At 42.2% G+C, this 22,364-nt stretch overlaps 1 protein-coding gene across 3 annotated transcripts in view; it reads right to left on the bottom strand.

Annotated features, from left to right (window-relative positions):
- atrn (attractin) overlaps window positions 1-22,364 on the bottom strand; it is a 329,788-nt gene that overhangs the window by 125,508 nt on the left and 181,916 nt on the right. For all 3 annotated transcript variants that reach the window (XM_080194537.1, XM_080194632.1, XM_080194724.1), the window contains exon 25: window positions 8,657-8,718. In XM_080194537.1, coding sequence (XP_080050663.1) covers window positions 8,657-8,718 — 62 coding nt within the window. The remainder of the gene's footprint in view (window positions 1-8,656; window positions 8,719-22,364) is intronic.

Raw genomic sequence — 22,364 nt, 5'->3', positions numbered from 1 at the left:
TTCAATTTTCAAGTTTGCTGATGACCCACCACAGTGGGTCAGATCTCAAACAATGACAAGACTGAGTATAGTATAGGAAAGAGATTGAGGATCCGGTGAACTGACAATAATCTCTCCCTGCAGTAAACCAAAGGACATAGTCATCGACTTCAGGAAACATATGGGAGGACATGCTCTGGTCTACATCAACAGTGATGAAGTGGAAATAGAACGTAGAACATAGAACACTACAGCACAAACAGGCCCTTCGGCTCATAAGTTGCGCCGATCACATCGATACCTACTAAGCCATAGACCTATCGATAACCCCCAATCCCATTAGATCCCATATACTCATCCAGAAGTCTTTTAAAAGACCCCAGCGAGTTCGCCTCAACCACCACCGACAGCAGCCGATTCCATTCACTCACCACCCTCTGAGTGAAAAACTTACCCCTAACATCTCCTCTGTACTTGCTTCCCTGCACCTTAAATCTGTGTCCTCTCGTAGTGACCATTTCAGCCCTGGGGAATAGCCTCTGAGAATCCACTCTATCTATTCCTCTCAACATCTCTTAAACCTCTATCAGGTCGCCTCTCAATCTTCGTCTCTCCAGGGGGAAGAGTCCCAGCTCCCTCAACCTATCTTCATAAGGCATGCCTCCCAATCCAGGCAACATCCTTGTAAATCTCCTCTGCACCCTTTCAATAGCTTCCACGTCCTTCCTATAGTGAGATGACCAGAACTGCGCACAGTACTCCAAGTGGGGTCTGACATGGGTCTTATAAAGTTGCAGCATTACCTCCCGACTCCTAAACTCAATCCCTCGATTAATGAAGGCCAGTACACCATACGCCTCCTTGACCACATCTTCCACCTGCGAGGCCGATTTAAGAGTCCTGTGGACCCGGACGCCGAGATCCTTCTGCTCTTCAACACAGCTAAGACTCCTACCCTTGATATTGTATTCCTTCATCCCATTGGTCCTGCCAAAATGGACCACTACACATTTATCCACGTTGAAGTCCATCTGCCACTTCTCCGCCCAGTCTTGCATCCTATCTATGTCCCGCTGCAACTTCTGACATCCCTCCAGACCATCCACAACACCACCAACCTTCATATCGTCGGCGAACTTACTAACCCATCCCTCCATTTCCTCATCCAGGTCATTTATGAAAATGACAAACAGCAAGGGTCCTAGAACAGATCCCTGGGGCACTCCACTGGTGACCGACCTCCATGCAGAAAAAGACCCATCCACAACCACTCTCTGCCTTCTGCAGGCAAGCCAGTTCTGGATCCACAAGGCCAAAGCCCCCTGGATCCCATGCCCTCTCACCTTCTCAAGAAGCCTTGCACGGGGTACCTTGTCAAACGCCTTGCTGAAGTCCATGTAAACCACGTCTACCGCTCTTCCTTCGTCAATGTGTTCAGTCACATTCTCAAAGAACTAATGGTCGAGGGCTTGAAGTTTCTAGGTGTCTAGGTCACCAACAACCTGTCCTAATCCCTCTGTGCAGACACTATAGTTAAGAAAGCCCACCAACACCTCTATTTTCTCAGGAGGCTAAGGAAATTTGTCATGCCACTACGACTCCCATCAACTTTTACAGATGCATCATAGAAAGCATTCTTTCTGGTTGTATCACAACTTGTATCGCTCCTGCTTTGTCCAAGACCTCAAAAAACTACAAAGGGTCATGAAGGAAACCCAGTACATCGCGCAAACCAGCTTGCCATCCATTCACTCTGTCTACACTTCCCGCTGCCTCAAGAAAGCAGCCAGCATAATCAAGGACCTCCATGCATCCCGGACATACTCTCTTCCACCTTCTTCCATTGAGAAAAAGAAAGAATAGTCTGAGGACACGTACCAACTGACTCAAAAATAGCTTCTTCCCTGCTGCCATCAGACTTTTGAATGGACTTACTTTGTATTAAATTGACCTTTTTCTACACCCTACTATGACTGTAATACTACATTTTGCACTCCTTCCTTTCCTTCTCTCAGTAAGGTATGTTTTGTCTTATAGCATGCAAGAAACAATACTTTTCACTGTATACTAATACATGTGACAATAATAAATCAAATTACATAGTTGTGTGGTGGAGGCTGCCTCGCTAAATATTTTCAAGAAGCGGGTTGATGGGTCTTTGATGAGAGAGGAGATTAAGGGTTATGGGGAGAGGGCCGGAAAGTGGAACTGAGCCACGACAGATCAGCCATGATCTTATTGAATGGCGGGGCAGGTTCGAAGGGCTAGATGGCCTACTCCTGCTCCTATTTCTTATGTGAACGTAGCCCAGTCCATCACGCAAACCTCCCATCCATGGACTCTGTCTGTACTTCCCGCTGCCTCAGAAAAGCGGCCAGTATAGCCAAGGACCCCATGCACCCCAATAATCAAGGACACCCAACCCCTCCATATCTGGAATCATCTTAAATGAACCTTCTCTGAACTGCCTACCGTTAAATAGTATCTTTCTTTAAATAAAGGGGCCAAAACTACCCAAAGTACTCTAGATGACCAGTATCTTGTACAGTTGCAGCATTTATCTTTTTCCTAACAGGGTGTGTGCGGCTGCTTCTCTGAGACAGCGGGCAGTGTAGACAGAGTCAATGGAGCCCATTGTTCAGCTACCATGTTTTCTGTCAATCTTTGACTCCAATATATTTGTCCCCGATCTGTTCCTACCTCACTGAAGTTGACTTTCACTCAGTTAATTATTCTTACTCTAGATTTTTCTTAGTGCTTTTCCATAGGCAACATAAACCTTATGAGAAGATAAGATCATCCTATTTCCAATTTGTCATACAACATTGTTTTAGTGTGTACAGAGAGATAGATAAGCGCAGATTGATATAATTGAATATGTTAGGAGAAAAGCAAAGCCCTAAGCTGCACTCACTAAAACATCATCCTCAGAAAATAATTGTAGAACAGTGGAAATGCAAAGAGACAAAGATTTGCATTCATACAACACCTTGTCACAATTCAATGTCCTGACGCACTTCCAATGTGATAGTTATTCTCTGTAAAGCAAGATGTCATCAAGCAATAAGCTGTTCTTAGCTAAAACCAGTAAATTTGGGTCTGTTTGTGAGAATATATAATCAGCCTGGATAACCGGACACTGGCCCAACCAAAATAGATTGCAAATCATTATGATCTGCTGCTATAACACTACAACAGAAAACTCAGCAGAAAGTGCTAGGTGTTAAGGTTATTACATGGCCAATTGTCTTCCTTGTGACATTCATCACCAAGGACGCCATGTGTAACAGCGTTGGGGGAAGATGACCATCTCAAGTTTCCTTTCAAGTCACACAAGGGGAGGCGATGGCCTAGTGGTATTATCACCAAATTATTATTCCAGAAATTCAGCTAATGTTCTGGGGACCCAAGTTTGAATCCCACCATGGCAAATTTGGATTCAATTTTTAAAAATCTGGAATTAAGAATCTACTGATGACCATAAAACATTGCCGATTGTTGGAAAAACCCACCTCATTCACTAATGTCCTTTAGGGATGGAAATCTGCCATCCTTACCCAGTCTGGCCTACATGTGTTTCCAGAGCCACAGCAATGTGATTGACTCTCAATTGCCCTCCAAGGGCAACTAGGGATGGGCAATAAATGCTGACCAACCAGCGATGTCCATGTCCCATGAATGAATAAAAAAACACACCATCCTCACTTAAATACCTGTCAGTCTTATTTCATCTTGCAATTACCACCCATCATTATGGGAAGGCCACCCATCATCACTAGGAATGTGCAATAAAAATAGCTGCGCTGGCAATGTCTGCTCCCATAAAACAATACAGTGCATTATTCCTGATCCAGAGATCCAAAGCATGGAGGGCAAGTCCATAAAAATATTCCCAGCTCTACAATGTAACTCATGAGCTGATGCATTCCAACCAATAATGCTTATACTCTGGTTTAAATACCTCTAAGGCTGTCACCTTGCACTGATGACTTGTAAGCAAAGCCTGCCTCATAATATTCAAGTGAGATAAAATGAAGTAGTTATTTCTCCACACCTCTTTAAAAGTGTGGTTTCCCCAAGGACCAAGAGGTTACTTTGTCTTCTGACAGGAAAGGTAGATGTACAGAAGCTGGATGCGAGCTTATTTTACATCTACTGTTTAGTTTTTGCTAGGGTATCTATGTTTGATCAAAAACAGATTATCCAGAGACGCAGCAACGAGACGCAGAAGGGATTTGTAAGAATAACCTACAATTTGAATGGCGACAGAGTTCTCAAACCTCATCAAACCCAACCATAAAAAATCCAGGTCTGTATCAGTGAAAGTGGTCTGAACATTGAGCCCTTGGAGTGGGGTGACAGGTACAAGACAACACTTGCTTAAGACTCCTTTGATCATCTTGAGATGTCAATTGTGCATCACAAGATATTGCTGGAGATGTTTCTCTTTTTATTTTGTGTTTTCACTCTTGGGGGAAAGAAAATCTCTAACTGTTACCTGACAAACCACAGGTTGAAGTGGGTATAGACAGCTTTAAATGAAAACACTGTTCTTTCACATGCCACACAGACTCACGTAAATGAAAGCTGTTTGTCAGAGCTGACACCTAGCCAGTTCAGTAAGCCCCATTTCTCTCCTGCACCTACTGAAAAATGACAGCTCTATTAAAAGGAAGAATTCTTTTGATGTACCTGTCATAAAGCCTGCACCTGGGACAGCAGAAACCTCACATTTCAGAGGTACTTCTTTCCAGTTCTGATACCTCGTATATTTCAATAGATTTACTTGTAAACAGCACCTCCATGTGGGCATTACCGGGGCTGAATTATTAAAGCAACCAGTTTATAATTCATCAATACAACTACATTTATTAGTCCAAACTCTTTTCTGTTCATCCTTAATTTAAATACCCAATATATTGTTGGGAGAAAGGGGAGAATGTAAAAATCAGGATCTGTGGCTCGCTCCTGCTCATTTTTCTGAGCCTTTCAATATAGCCATACTTCCTTCAGATTCTCCATCCCCAGCAGGTTTCAAACCTCACGCCAATTTTTGTGTACGATCTCAACATTAGAAATTGCACAAAGGTATATAGAAAGGCAGAACTCTGACCTCTGCTTAAAAGTAAGCACTCAACTGGAATCACTTAAATACAACAAGATTTGCGTCAGCTTTCCTTCTTGGCTGGATCTTTGCCTTTCAGCAAACATTCTCAATTTTATTCTCACTTTATCATAAAATATTTATACACATGATTGCATTAAAACATAACTGTACTATGCAAAAACAAACTGTTTGTCACACTGACACGAAGCATGGAAAGCTTGTTCTAAGTTACTGTTTATGTGCGCTATTTCAGAATTGCAGAAGTTTCCAAATCTGTCTTTAGAATCCACTAATGAACACACAGTGCATTTGTACTTATGTCTGTCCTGTGTTTAACCTTTCAGTATCAGCCAGTTCGCTCTGTTACAGCTTCACCCAAGCATTATTTTCTCAACTATTGATCGAAGCAATTTTCAAAGATGGTGATGAAAATCTAAGTTCTAAATATTCACTGCAACTGCACAAATACTTCTCTCAAACTCTTCAAATGATCTTCACCTCTGTTGATACTCAACTAAAAGAATGCAACTGGAGTTGAACTTCTGACATCTTCATCTTATGAACATGTTCCTTATAGCACCCTCCCCACATTACTACAGCAGCTTTTTAAGGACTTCTGAGCCATTATCTTTACACATCATTCTGCTTCACAATCTCCAAATGACATACCACCTTGAACAATCTTCAGTAGATTAGCTAGCCTTTTTTTTGCACACATCACCTCGCGATTACTGCAATCTGTCTACCCACTCATTTTACTATAGCTCAAGACCCAGGAATGGCGATAGTTATCCCAAGGTTTGTCATAGTCGATTCTCACTTATTATCTGCGCATAATTGCATTAAAAACATAACTCTGCACTATGCAAAAACAACTTGTCACTGACTCGAAGCGTAGAAAACTTGTTCTAAGTTACTGTTACTGCCATTGTTAATATACAAATTAGAAAGAGTATGCCATTTGGCCCCTTGAGTCTCCTCCACCGTTCAATGAGATAAATCATGGCTAACCTGATTGTGGCCACAACTCCATAATCCTACCTACCTCCTATACCCTTTGATACCCTTGTTAGTCAAGAATCTATCTCTGACTTACAAATACTCAGTGGCCCTGCCTCTACACTCTCTGGGAAAGAATTCTAAAGAGTCAAGAAAAAAAAATCATCTTCATCTTAAGTGGGAATCCCTTACCTTTAAACTGTGCCCCCATCTTATCGTGTCTCCCATAAGGGGAAGCATCCAACCTGTACCTACCCCTCAATCCCTTCAGTATCTGTTTCAATAAGATCACCTTGAATTTTCCTTAACACCAATGGACACAGTCCCAGCCTGTCTGACCTTTCCTCCTAAGATAACACCCTGGTATCAGTCAAATCAACTGTGAGCTGTTTCAAATGCATTTATATTCTTTCTTAAATGAGGAGGCCAAAGCATACAAGTACTCCAGATGCGGTCTCACCAATTCCCTATTCAACTGCAGCAAAACATCCCTAGTTTTGCATTCTCGCCCTCTTGCATTAAATGACAGCATTGCATTTGCCTTCCTAATCATTTGCTTTACCTGCCTACTTACATTTTGTGATCGTTATGCCACAACACTAAAAGTTCTGCAATCTTTCTCCATTTAAACATTGCACTGCCTTTTGATTTTTTATACCAAAGTGATTAAGTTCACATATTCCCCACATTACTAAAAAACATTGTTTCAGTGTGTAGAGAGATACAGATAAACACAGACTAATATAATTGAATATTTCACAAGAAAAGCAAAGTCCTAAGCTGCACTCACTAAAACAACATCATCCTTAGAAAACAATTGTAGAACTGTGGAAATTGCATTCATACAACACCTTGTCACAATTCAATGTTCTGATGCACTTCCAATGTGATAGTCATTTTCTGAAAAGCAAGATCTCATCAAGCAATAAGCTGTTCTTGGATAAAACTAATAAATTTGGGCCTGTTTGTGGGAATACTGGCCCAATCTGAGTAATTGCAAAATCATAACGATCTGCTGCTATAACACGACAATGTAGTGTAGAAAACCCAGCAGTAAGTACAGGGGGAAACCCAGCCAGCTGCAGAAAGTTTTTAGGTTATTACGCCGTCAGTTGTCTCCCTTGTGACATTCATCACCAAGAAGGCCATGTGTAACAATGTTGGGGAGACAACCATCTCAAGTTTACTTTCAAGTCACACACCATCCTCACTTAAATATCTGTCAGCCTTCTTTCATCTTGCGATTGCCACCCATCATTATGGGAAGACCTTCACCAGGAATGAGCAATAAAAATAGCTGTGCCAGCAATATCTGCTCACATAAAATAGTATAGTGCTGATCCAGAGATCCAAAGTATGGAAGACACGTCCATGAAAATACTCCCAATTCTACAATCATTCCAACTGCATCATTCTCAAACTATTATTACTTTGCAGACTCCTTATGTTCTCTTCACAACTTATTCATTCCTATTTCTGTCTCATCAGCAAATTTAACAATCATACATTAAATCCTTTCATCCAAGTCATTGATAGAAATTCTAAGCAGTTGAGGCCCCAGGCACAGATCCCTGTGGCATACCACACGTCACATCTTGTCAACCTGAAAATTAGTCAAAATTTCACTTTCACAAATGCATGTTGATTCTGCTTAATTGCATTTAGGTTTTCTATAAACTTCTTAATAATAGATTCCAACAATTTCCCCATGATAGATGTTAAGTTAACAGACCTGTGGTTTCTTGCTTTCTACCTCCCTCCTTTCTCAAATAAAGAAGTTACATTTGCTATGTTCCAATCATGTTAAGTCCTGAGCATCCAAGTTTTTGTGCCTTCCACGTTACTGTCAGCGCATGTCATTCAGCATGGAGTACATTCAGCACAAACTACATTCAAGTTGAAAAACAATTTCTATTCATTTGCATAAACCTCAATTTGTGGACAACGTTTATTGGGGGTTTCTAACCGTGATTTATCCATGAGTAAGACTGTAACGCCAAGAACAAGTCTTTGTATGCTTCCATTAAAGTTCAACTGCACCAAACCCAGCGAAGAAGAAACATTGACACAAATAGAATATCACATCAATGCTTTGTGAATTGGACCCTCAGGATTCGCAGGGCGAATGTGAACCAGAGGCTGCAGCTTAAATACGTCTATCACACAATACAGTATTTCACCAAAGATATTAAATTCCAGGTGGCGCTGAGCACAGAAGGCACGAAAAGACTTTGTGCACTCAATTTAAGATGCAGCGACTATTATAGCGAATATTATATTCCACTAACAATGTGGAATGTTGACACATCTGCATTGGCAGAGGGCTTATCAATGTGTTTTGAAATGGAACATTGACTGACTCAATAATTTCACTACATAATTGATACTACTTTGGCAACTCCAGGTTACCAGCTGAACTTGTACACTGCTCTCAAAATGAGAAATACTACAGCAATAATCACAAAATTCTGCAAACATGCACATTTTGAATAAAGCGAGTGCAAATGAGACTGCGGATTTTAAAAATCTGGAACATACCTTATATGGATCAGATATATATTGATGACTAACCTGAAAAATGTGACGAAGAACTGCACAAGGTCCATGAAGTTGCTGTGCTGAGAAAAGGCAATCTACAAAGAAAAGGGGATACACAAAGTTTAAAATAAAGCCAGCAAAGAGATTGAATACATTATGATCATAAAGATATTACTTAACTCAATTTTGCAATTAATTGAATTCAGTGTACTCTCTCTGACTAAGAACAGACTCCAGGATTACAATAATCAGGTCCCTACGTAACATTAAGATAATTTCATGATCTCGTTCCCAGCAGTGAACCGGGTTAGAGACAGACTTGGGTTGGAGATGTGACTGCAACATTTTCCTTTTTAACATGGCTTCTGGTAGGTGAACAGGTTATTGAGTCATAGAAGTTTACGGCATGGAAACAGGCCCTTATGTCGGTGAAAATGTGCTATTAGCTGGAAAGGTTGTTTGCAATAATAAATACTTTAATGATTTCTGAAGCTATGTTACTGCTATTAACTTACACTTGTCCAGAGTCGAGCAAATGAAAAAGAATCAGGGTTAAAAAGGACCTGGAATACGCTAAATTAATCTCTCCTACAACTGTCAGTCATGATGGTCAAGCTTGGCCACCCTTGACCAGTTCAAGTGAGAGTTCAGTCGCATTCAAAAAGATGTGCACTGTGTTTTCAAAATGCAATCTGGTCCACAGTAAGGATCACTACCCCTCAGGCAGAAGTCTTCCATTTAAATGAATAACAATTTTTATTTAGCAAATTCTTTTCTTCTATAAAATGGATCACTGTTTGCCTGTAGTCATCCACTGACCTTTTCAAATACTTACACAACATTTTTGTTAATGTCATAAATCATGTAACACGGTGAGATAGTGATAATGTTAATCTCCTGCCTTTCTGAAGTAGTATACAAATTTATACAGAGGAGGCCATTCCGCCCTATTGTGGCTTATTAGCTCGCCCATGAGAGCGACTCTATTCCCATTTTCCTCTCCAAAGTATCTCTCCTTTTGATCAAACAAGTTCAATATTCAAGTAGGACCACGACATAAAATGTCACGTGCATGATCAGATGCAACAATCATGACAAAATTAAAATCTAATCATTCTGGAACTACTGTCTAACTGGAACACACTTATATAAAACAGCAGCAATCAGAGTTTAATGCAAGCTGGGTGCATAATGTTGCATATTTCCAATTACAATAATTCAAATAAACAGGAGTGCAGCACAATAACTTAATACAGTGGAAAATGGTTAAGCATGACATTTAACTGAGTAAAATGCTTCAGTACTTTAAAACAAACCCACCAACAAACAGTATAAATTGTACTGCAGGTCTTACCTCTTCAACATCCATAACTTCACTTCACAGTGAAAAGATTTTAAGCATTGTCCTGTTACTAAAAAGTGCAGTTCACGAATTGCTTTACAACTTTTCTCAAAAAACAGCCTCCCAATTATCAAACAACTCACACAAAGGGCAGCAACAAGACACACAATTCAGAAGAATATGAACATAAAGACAATGACAGTGACACACATTGTAACTTGGATCCAAGCACTGCACTGGAGGTCCAAACGAAGTTCTAAAACACTGTTGAGAGGTAAGTGAAAAGCTGTGATAAAACTGGCTGGAAAATTATCAGGCACACTGGATAACACTCTCAAAGCTAACTGCGAGACAGAATAACAAAAGTTTCATTTGTTCGTTTCAGGAAATTCAACGCCTTTCTATGAACCTCCTGTTTCCTTTCCTGATAAACCTTGTACTACAGCACAAACTTAACCCTTTCATAAGAGGATCAAAAAGAGCACAAACAGGTTCAGACGGAAGCAGCCTATTTTAGTTCCAGAATAACATTTAATCTATCACAGCTCCAACTTCAAATGCATGCAGGTGGCTCTGACAATTCAATTCATGATTTAAAAAAGGATGAAAGCATTGGATACAGTTAAGGCTACAGGCCCTATCAACATCTCAGCAGTAGTACTGAAGACTTGTGCTCCAGAATTAGCCACTTCTTCAGCTAATCTATTCCAGTATAGCTACATTAAACTTACCTAACAATGTGGAAAACTGCCCTGATATGTCCTGTCCGCGACAAAAGTGGGAAAAGCCAATCATCATCCCAGCAGTCTACTCTCAATCAAGTGGTGGAAGTCAATAGCGCTAGCAAGTGGCACCTATTCACCAACCTGCTCTCTGATGCTCAGTTTACCATCTGCCATGACCACTCCACTGGACCAGACCTTGGTCCAAACCTGAACAAACAAGATTAATTCCAGAAGGGATGCCAGTGACTGCCCTTCATATCAGGTGGGAGGAACCGGTACCACAGCTAAACTTGACACACTCCAGCAGAAAGAGTCAATTCATCACTTTGCAGCAGCCCAAAAGTCTCTCACTCAAAACTACCCCTCAATTAGTCCCAACCATGCCGCCATTCACCTGCCTGCCATAGCTAGGGCAGCCCTGGACAAATATAGCAGAAGAAACATCCAGGGTGAACTAAGACAACACCATCAGCAACAGAAGACATCAGACCTGCCCATTTTGAGGTTGCAGAATAAAGAAGATCCTATAGGGCTTGAAGTGTGGCAGGCAGCAAGATATGACTACATCGCACCATAGTTTATGAAACACATGGGACTCAAAGCTCTTCCCTGCCTGACCTAGTTCTACACAATAGTCATAAATTCCAACACCACTCAAAAGTAATGGTGGACAGCTAAAGTCATACCAAAGTCCAATAAAAACACCATATTTGTACCTAGCTGCCACTCAATCTTTCTCCTGTTGTTCCCACACAAAATCCTTGAACACCTCATCCAAGGCCTAAAGAACATTCAGATCTGGGCTGGTAAGTGGCAACTAATACTCACGCTACACAAATGCCAGGCCACGACCATCTCCAAGAAGGATATTAACCATCTCCCCTTGAAGATTAACAACATTACCGTTGCTGAATGCTATACCATCAATGTCCTGGGGTTATAATTGACCAGAAATTTAACTACAACAGCCAGAGCAGATTAGGAAGAAAGGAAATGGGCAAAAAATGCTGGTCTAGCCAGCAAAACCCACATCCCATAAATAAATTAAAAATCAAATCTAACCTCCCGACTTTCCACGGTTCTTTGGCTTTGTTCATATTAAATACATTAATCTCCCTTTTTTCTAGCCTGAGGTTACCCCGATTTCTGGTACGTAACTTGTGTCTTCTACTGTGGTTGCAGGGTGACCAGGTTTTGGAAATAAATATTCTAAGACACTGAACATTTCAAAAAAACAGACAGAATGAAATAGGAGGATGAGTAGCCCTGTTATTAAAGGATGACATAAGGACATTTAACAGCATTTATTATTACCAAGTTCCTTTTTGTATTCATTCAAGGGACATGGGCTTTGCTGGCTAGGTCAGCATTTATTGACCAACCCTAGCTGTCCCCAGAGAGATGATGGTGAGCTGCCTTCTTGAAGTGCTGCAGTCCATGTAGTGTAGTGCTGTTAGAGAAGGAGATCCAGGATTCTGACCCAGAGACAGTGAAAGAACAGCGATATATTTCCAAGTCAGGATGGTGAGTAGCTTGGAGGGGAACTTCAATGTGGTGATGTCCCCATACATCTGGCCTTGTTCTTCTCGATGGTGGTGGTCGCGGGTTTACAATGTGCTATCTTAAGAGCCTTGAGTTCCTGTAGTGTGCTTTAAGTGGTATACACAGTTGCTACCGTGCATCAGTGGTGGAGAGAGTAAATCCCTGAGGACAATCAAGCAGGCTGATTTGTCCTGGACAATGTCAAGCCTCCTCAAGTGTTGTTGGAGTTACACTCATCCAGGCAAGGGAAGAGTGTAACTCATGGGCCTGACTTGAGCCATACAGGTTGTGGAAAGGCTTTGGAGAATTATTTGCTGAGGAATTGCAAGCCTCTGACCTGCTCTGGTGGCCACAATAATTCCACGGCTAGTCCATATTATTTTCTGGTCAATGTTATCCCTGGGATGTTGATTGTGGAGGATTAGCAATGGTCATGTCACTGACAGTCAAGAGGCGATGGTTAATTCTCTCTTGTTGGAGATGGTCATTGCCTGGTACTTGTTTGGCATGAACGTTACAAAGAACAATACAGCACAGGAACAGGCCCTTTGGCCCTCCAAGCCTCGCCAATCACGATGCCTGCCTAAACTAAAGCTATATACACTTACGGAGTCCACATCCTTCCATTCCCATCCTATTCATGTATTCATCTAGCTGCCCCTTAAAGGCCTCTATTGTACCTGCTCCCAGCACCTTCCCAGGCAGCGCGTTCTAGACATTCACCACCTTCTATGTAAAAAAAACTTCACTTGTCAGCCCAAGCCTGGTCCAGGTCTTGCTGCATTTTAGATATGGGCTTGTTCAGTATCTGAGGAGCCACAAAGGGTGAACGTTGTGCATGCATCAGCAAATTTTCCACTTCTCACCTAATGATGGAAGGAAAGTCACGGATGAGGCAGCAAGGTGGTTGACCTTAGGATATGACCCTGAGGAACTCGTGCAGTGACATCCTGGAGCGGAGATGATTGACGTCCAACAACCGCAACCATCTTCCTTTATGCTACATATGACTCCAATCAATGGAGAGTTTCTCTCCTGAATCCCATTGACTTGCTAGGGTTCCTTGATGCCACTCGGTCAAGTGCTGTCAAGGACAGTCATACTCATCTCTGACATTCAGCTCTTTCGTCCCTGTTTGAACCAGGATGTAATGAGGTCAGGAGCTGAGCGGCCCTGGCAGAACCCAAACTGAACTTCCATGAGCACTAAGCACACATCAACATCCATCTGCGTGGCACATTGGTTAGCAATGCTGCCTCACAACACCAGGGTTCCAGGTTCGATTTCGCCCTCAGGTCACTATCTGTGTGGGGTTTGCACATTCTCTCCATGTCTGCATGGTTTCCTCCTACAGATCAAAGGTTAGGTTGATTGGCCATGCTAAATTGACCCTAGTGTCAGGAGATTAGCAGGGTAAATGCGTGGGATTACAGGAATAGGGCCTGGGTAGGATTGTGGTCGTTACAGACTCAATAGACAGAATGATCTCCTTCTGTACTGTGGGGATTCTGTGATTCTATTGTATGATCCTAAGGTTACCACCTATGACCAGAAATCAAGCTACAGCAGCCACATAAAAACTGTGGCTGCAAGAACAGGTCAGAGGATGCAAATTCTGTGGAGACTAACTCATCCCCTAACTCCCCAAAGCCAGCCCACTATCTGCAAGCCACATGTCAGGAGTGTCATGGAACACTACTTGTTTGGATGCATGCAGTGACAACAACATTCCAGAAGTTTGAGATAATCCACGACAAAAAGCTGTCTGCCTGTTTGGCAACGCATCCACACTTTAAATATTTTCCACCATAAGGGCACACTGGCAGCAGTGTAAATCAGATACATGTGGCAAATCACCAGGTTTCTCTGATATCACTTTTCAAACCTGCAACCTTTACAACCTGGAAGTACAAGGGAAGCAGGCAAATAGGATCACCAGCACCTGCTGGTCCCCCTTGGAGCACTCCTTCAACATCGCTGGGTCAAAATCCTGGAAACCCCTCCCAAGCAGCACTTTGATGTGATTTGTTCTTGTCACGTTATTAGCATAGTGAAAATTATTGTTTCTTGCGCGCCATACAGACAAATCATACCGTTCAGACGGAAGGAAACAAGAGAGTGCAGAATGTAGTGTTACAGTCACAGCTAGAGTGTAGAGAAAGATCAACTTAATGCAAGGTAGGTCCATTCAAAAGTCTGATCACAGCAGGAAGAAGCTGTTCTTGAGTCGGTTGGTACGTGATCAGCCAGTTGATACGTGAGCAATCAGTTGGTACATGAACTGTGGGAATGCCGACACCACAAGTAGTGCAGTAGTTCAACAAGGCAGCACACCAGCACATTCACAGGGGCAATTAGGATTGGCAATAAATGATGACCTTGCCAGAAGAGTCACATCCCATGAATGAATTTTTGAAATGCTGTACATTAAATTAATTACATGACTTCAGTGGTGCAATTCAGTTTTCAGATGGAATGGGTTAATCAGAGCACATCCCAATGCACCAAAATGCTTGCTAGTACTTCCTACAGGAGTGCTAAGGCTGTGCAGTGCAATCCTGCCAATAGATAACTGTAGATCAAGCATGTTTATTTTTGTACATGAAAGCTTCATAAACAACATAATGGAACCATCTAATTTCACAGTTTATGTGCAAAAAAATCTACTGTATAGTACAAAATGACAAACCATCAGAATTTCATATTACAAAAGGAAGAACAAGTGATGAGATGGCACAAGATTGCCCCTAGACAAAACGTCCCCAGAGTTTGATTGGCAATTTCATCCTCAAACTCTGAACAGCAATTTTTAAAAGAAATCATCGTGCAATCACAAAGAAAAAATTACTTGGGTGTTTATGATGGTAACGCAAAATTATGCGGCGCAACATTTGTAAGGTCACATTGCCATCATTACAAAACTGGAGTTTTTTTTGAAAAGTCATTTAATAATTAGGAAAACCAGGGATTAAATCAAGCAACGTAACAGACAGTATCAGTGGCTTCAGGCAGAAAATGACATGCTTCATATAACTGAACTGGACACAGCTGTTAGGCTGATTGCAAGTTAAAGGACAAAGCATAATGTAGTATAATTCAGTTTCAGGCTGAAGCAATTGGGGCCAAGATAATTTAATGTCAACTTCAATTAGCTCCATTTGATTAAGACACTGTAATTCACCAGAAGAGATTATAAATGGTCATTTTACAGTCACAAATCGAAGCACTAGCTTCATGGCAGTTCTGCTCAGCATCAGTGATTAAAATACAGCACATTTTAATGAAATTTAGTGAACTCTTCAAGTGTCTGTTAGTAAGATAATCAGTCACAGTTTAATCATCAGTTAGAAAATTGCTAAATAATTTGTTTATTTCATTTCGTATCCATGATAATCCAAAATGATGTGAGGCCCTTTTTGCCCACACTCAGACCATTGGCCTGCCATCTTATTGTGTCAAGCAAGATAATATGAAGGTTTTTATCCAAATATTTGCTACATTGTTAATATTTTTGGTGTGGTGATGCCGGCGTGGACTGGGGTGGGCACAGTAAGAAGTCTCACAACAGGTTGAAGTCCAACAGGTTTATGTGGAACCACGAGCTTTCAGAGCACTGCTCCTTCATCAGGTGAGCACAGTTCATACATCTGTTGGACTTTAACCTGTTGTGAGACTTCGTAGTATTTTTGGGATATTGGGCAGGATTTTCTGGCCATGCTCGCCCCAAAGCTGGAAGATCCCATCCAAGGTCTGCGTACCACCCGCCATGATTCCCATGGCAGGCGGGACAAGAAAATTTCGCCCATTGTTTTTGAGGAAGGAAAAGAACAACAAAAGGAATGCAAAAAACAGAGGTGGGGGCTTCTAGCCATGGCCTTTCAGCCCCGTCTTGGGCCAGAGTCAACCCTACATCTGGGCAACATGTTAGTAAGCAGCATGAAGCTCAAGCCTTCAGGTGGGTTGACGGTTGTCAGGTCAGGAAAGTCTTCGGTTAGGATGGCAGCAGCCTGCTCTTTGGAGTCTGGCATGAAAGCCAAAGACAAAATTTTGATTTGATTTATTATTGTCACATGCATTGGAATACAATGAAATGTATTGTTTCTTGTGTGCTATACAGACAAAGCATACCATAGAGAAGGAAAGGAGAGAGTGCAGAAAGTTGCCAGACTGAAGATGTCTGAGACATGAAAGGGACTACTGATTGTCCGATGGAATGTTTAGAAGTAATGTTTTTGGAGTCAAGAGCGGAAACAAAGCACCTGAAAACTACGGGTGAAGCTTTGTGCATGACGTGTGTCAATAGTGGCAGTCACGGCAATGCCAGTGGGAGTGCAATTGGTGCTTATTGGTCAAATCAGATGAGAAGTCACCACAACAGTCAAGCCAGCCTGCATGAGGCCTTGGCTGATTCTGAGCAATACTCTGATGAATATGGTGAGCTGGAACATGGGAGCACTGATTATGAATATGATTACTTCATTCCCCCAAGCGCAGCAGTCACTGGAGCAATAGTTTCATATCCTGAAGAATCAGCTGATGCTCTCAGATCTGGATCGTGTGCTCTGAAGATGGATCACCAATGGGTAACCAATCGGCGTTTGGTGACAAAACTCCAAAATAACATGAAAAACAATCCACTGATTTCCCATCGAGATTTGCTCTGAGGAGAGAGACGCACTGAGGGATGAACATGTGGGGATTATGAATGCTTTCTGACAAGCCCCCATGGGGCGGGGTTTAACTATAATTTAATAGATCCAAAGATGAATCCCATGATTTGGGAAAACCAGAATCATTTGGTTCATTGCTTGAACACAACTTTCCAGTGGTGCAGCAGGTCCCGGTGAAGGGAATCACAGTGGCCTTGAAATCTATACACGATGATGCCCTCAGTGAAACTCAACAGGATCATATAATCCTACAGTGCATGAGGCCATTCAGCCCATCGAGTCTGCACCAATCACAATCCCACCTAGGCCCTATTCCCATAACCCCATGCATTTACCCTGCTAATCCTCCTAAAACTAGGGTCAATTTATCATGGCAAGCCACCTAACCCACTCATCTTTGGTCTGTGGTAGGAAACCATATTCGTATCCCACTCCCGGAGGAAACTCATACAGACGCGGGGAGAAATGTGAAGGTTCCACACGACCAGTGACCAAGCCGGGAATCGAACCTGGGTCCTTGGCACTGTGAGGCAGCCGTGCTAACCACTGTGCTGCCCCTATTAGAGTGCTATAGCCCTGCTAGTCAATGCCAGCTTCAAGCTGAAACAGCACAAAGACCCACTGAAGCCTGACCTTTTAAAACCTGATCTCAATTTGAGATTCCACCCCGCCTGGGTATCTGCAGAACAAGCATGGACAGGGGACAAGGACTCTGAAGACACAAGCTGTGCCAAACCAACCACCAGCTGTCAGGCAGACGCTAGCTGAGCCAAAATTAGGAAACCTTTTAACCTCAGCAGCCTGTTCTAATGCATCTCAAGTAAGAGAGAGCGCACAGCATCACGACCATGTCAAAACTGAAAGTGAACATATCGGGGGTCGATTGAGCAGCCATAAAGATGTTTGGGAAGCTACATCACATCAAGCCATTTTGAACACTGTTTCTGCATATGAATTAGAATTTGAACTTAATAGCCCAGCCAAGCAAGCTTTTATACCTCAACAATACAATGCATTGAAGAAATGTGACTTTTAAGGGGCGTCTTGACAAAACACATGAATAGGATGGGAATAGAGAGATATAGCCCCGGAAGGGGAGGAGGTTTTAGTTTAGTCAGGCAGCATTGTAGGTGCAGGCTTGAAGGGCCGAAGGGCCTGTTCCTGTGCTGTAATTTCCTTTGTTCTTTGAAATTTAAGGAGCTGATGAGGAAATTCTTAGACTACAACACTAAGGTGTTACTGAAAATGCTATGCCTGAGCAAGGAGACAAAATCATGAATATTGCATGATCCTCAATCTATCAAATCAGATAGGCTGGGACATTTTTTCCCTGGAGTATAGGAGGATGAGGTGACTTTATAAAGGTTTATAAAATCATGAGGTGTACAGATAAGGTAAATAGCCATGGTCTTTTACCCAAGGTGGGGGAGTCCAAAACTAGAAGGCATAGGTTTAAGATGAGAGAAGAAAGATTTAAAATCTGAAGGGCAACTTCCTGGCGCAGAGGATGATGCATTTATTGAATGAGCTATCAGAGGAGGTGGTAAAGGCAGGTACAATTACAACATTTAAAAGACATTTGGGCACGTACATGGATGGGAAAGGTTTAAAGGTATATGGGCCAAACGCAGGGGCAGATAAATCACCAGGGCCTGACAATCTACATCCCAGAGTACTTAAGGAAGTGGCTCTAGAAATAGTGGATGCATTAGTGGTCACCTTCCAGGATTCTATAGACTCTACAATAGTCCTTGCAGATTGGAGAGTACTGACTGTCACTCCAATATTCAAAAAGAGAGTTAGGGAGAAAACAGTAAGCCTAACATAGGTAGTGGGGAAAATTCTCTAATCCATTATCAAGGAGTTTATAGCAGAGCATTTTAGAAAGCAGTGGCAAGATCAGACACAGTCAGCATGGATTTACAAAGGGGAAATCATGCTTGGCAAATCTGTTGGAATTCTTTGAAGATGTAATCAGTAGAGGTGACAAGGGGGAGTCAGTCGATGTGGTACATTTGGACTTTCAGAAAGCGTTTGACAAAGTCCCGCATAAGAGATTATTGTCCAAGATTAAAGCGTGTGGGATTGGATGAAGTGAATTGAGATGGATAGAAAACTGGTTGGCAGAAGGGAAACAAAGTAGGAATTAATTGGTGCTTTTCAAGTTGGCAGGCAGTAACTAGTGAGGTGCCGCAGGGATTGGTGTTGGGATCCCAGCTAACCACAATATATATTAATGATTTGAATGAACACAGAACATTACAGCGCAGTACAGGCCCTTCGGCCCTTGATGTTACGCCGACGTGCGAAACCAATCGAAAGCCCATCTAACCTACATGATTCCAATATCATCCATATGTTTATCCAATGACAATTTAAATGCCCTTAATGCTGATGAGGAAACAAAATGTAACATCACAAAGCTTGCAGGTGATATAAGTTGGGTGGGAGAATGATCTGGACAGGTTGGGGAGTGGGCAAATCAATGGCAGGTGCAGTATAATTTGGATAAATGTGAGGTTATTTCCCTTGGAAGCAAAAGCAAGAAGGCAGATTACTACCTGAATGACTGTAAATTGGGAGAGGTAAGTGTGCAGCGGGACCCAGGTGTCCTAGTGCACCAGTCACTGAAGGTAAGCATGCAGGTACAGCAGGCAGTAAAGGCGGCAAATGGTGTGTTGGCCTTTGTTGCAAGAGGTTTCAAATACAGGAGCAGGGATGTGTTGCTGCAACAATACAGGGCCTTGGTGAGGCCATACCTAGAGTATTGTGTGCCATTTTGGTCTCCTTTTCTAAGGAAGGAAGTTCTTGCTCTCGAAGGAGTGCAGCAAAGGTTGACCAGGTTGATTCCGGGGATGGCAGGACTGATGCACGTGGAGATATTGACTACATTAGGATTGTCTTCACTGTGGTTCAACGAGTGAGGGGGATCTCATTGAAACTTATAAAATTCTAACAGGATTAAACAGGGCAGATGCAGGGAGGATGTTCCCCATGGTGGGGGAGTCAACAACCAGGGGTCACAGTCTGAGGGTAGGCCATTTAGGACGGAGATGAGGAGACATTTCTTCACCCAAAGAGTGGTGAGCCTGTGGAATTCATTATCACAGAAAGTAGTTGATACCAAAACACTGAATGTATTCAAGAGGTAGCTTGATAGAGCACTTGGGGCAAACAAGATCAACAGTAATGGGGAGAAAGCTGGATTAGGCTATCAAGTGAGACAATTAGCCATGATCACAATGAATGGCACAGCAGGCTCAAATGGTCGAATAGCCTTCTCCTGCTCCTACCTTCTATGTTTCTACATAAATGGGGCTAGTTCAGTTTATAAAACCTGGCTGGCATGGACAAGTTAGGCCAAAGGGCCTGTATACATGCTGTAGATCCCTATGACTCTATGAATGAACTTATAAACTACCACCATTTTAAAATGAACACTTCAGACATGACTGCACAATTCCTCAGTAAGGACCTTTTTGTGGCCTCAAAGATGCCAATCTTCGATACCAATCTCAATGTAACATAGGAAAATACAGAAAATTCAAATGGAATGGAACTTGAGCATTAACAAATGAGCTGAGCTCAGGATCTCAAGTTTTCACAAAGTTGTTGAAACAGCCACTTGCAACAACGTGGAGCAACAATAACACTGTAGTGGCAGATATATTCATCTTACTTGTTGCCAAAACAGCGAGTATTGAGTGCAGCCAGAGGAACTACCTGACCTTGGTTTGTCAAACAGCCACACAAATTAGTTCAGGTTCCAGTACACAAAATTACCTTTCTCGGCTTCACACTGAACTCATCCACGAAATCAGGTTAAATATATTGTCTCTGCAAATGCTTGTTGGCCTCAAATCAAAGTGATTTGTTTCCTCTGAGATTGGCAAATTAGTGGCTGCTTTCTCTGGTACACAATATGGGCCATTGCGTTACAAAGGGCTTGAAAAAAGGAAAAACATGGGCTTTGAAAGATAAAAGGTCATTTTGACAGAAAAATGGATCTTTCCCCAGCAGCTTGTGATGAGATCACTTGGTGCATTGACAATGTGTTAACTCCGTGCCATAAAATTGATAAGGGGACACCTTTATCAAATAAGTGATTCCTCAGGCTTAGGATTGGGTGCATCCGATGGCACCATACACATTGGAGGGAGATGGAATGCTTAAGAGAAACAAAATTAATTATTTAGAATTAAAGGCTACTTTATTTGCCTTACAAGCTTTCTGTACACAATATCAAGGATCTGTTTTGGGGCCACTGCTGTTTGTCATTTTTATAAATGACCTAGAGGGTGTAGAAGGATGGATTAGTAAATTTGCTGACGACACCAAAGTTGGAGGAGTTGTAGACAGTGAGGATGGATGTTACAGTTTGCAGAGGGACATAGATAAGCTGCAGAGCTGAGCTGAGAGGTGGCAGATAGAGTTTAATACAGAAAAGTAAGAGGTGATTCACTTTGGTAAGAATAACAGGAGTACAGAAGATAGAGCTAATGGAAGGACTCTTAGTAGTGTTGACGAGCAGAGAGATCTCGGGGTACATGTGCATAGCTCCCTGAAAGTTGGCACCCAGGTTGATAAGGTTGTTAGGAAGGCGTACGGTGTGTTAGCTTTTATTGGTAGAGGGATTGAATTTCGGAGCCGTGAGGTCATGTTGCAACTACACAAACTGTGCAACTCTTCTGGACCCTTTCCAAGGCAAGCACATCCTTCCTTAGGTACGGGGCCCAAAACTGCTCACACTACTCCAAATGGGGTCTGACCAGAGCCTTATACAGCCTCAGAAGTACATCCCTGCTCTTGTAATCTAGCCTTCTCGGCATGAAGGTCAATATTACATTTGCGTTCCTAACTGCCTACACGTTGACCTTAAGAGAATCTTGAACAATGACTCCCAGGTCCCTTTGTGTTTCTGATTTCCTGAGCATTTTCCCATTTAGAAAGTAGTCTGTGCCTCTATTCCTCCTTCCAAAGTGCTTCTCATTTTTCCTCGCATACATGCCTTCAGGTATGCATCATTTCCAGAAAGTCTTGGCTAGTTCATTTCATGCCTGTGATTTTGTTCCTCTCATCTTGTTTGTGTATGTCACTGGATAAAAACAAATTACTGGAATCTGAAACCAGAAGAGAAAATGCTGGAAAATCTCAGCAGGTTTGGCAGCATCTGGAAAGAGAGAAAAGAGCTGACATTTTTGAGTTCAGACGACCCCTTTGTCAAAGCTATATATGTCACTGTCTGGTTGCATTGTAATATTTATGTACATATTAGAACATAGAACATTACAGCGCACTACAGGCCCTTCGGCCCTCGACGTTGCGCCGACCAGTGGAACCAATCTAATGACCCTCTAACCTAAACTATTCCAATATTATCCATATGCCTATCCACTGACCATTTGAACGCCCTTAAAGTTGGCGAGTCCACAACTGCTGCAGGCAGGGCATTCCACGACCTT

Source organism: Carcharhinus amblyrhynchos, chromosome 1 (genome assembly GCF_965287045.1).
Source record: "Carcharhinus amblyrhynchos chromosome 1, sCarAmb.v2.hapA, whole genome shotgun sequence".
NCBI lineage: Eukaryota > Metazoa > Chordata > Chondrichthyes > Carcharhiniformes > Carcharhinidae > Carcharhinus > Carcharhinus amblyrhynchos.
The sequence above is the reverse complement of the archived record's forward strand: the minus strand, read 5'-3'. Positions and strand labels throughout refer to the sequence as shown.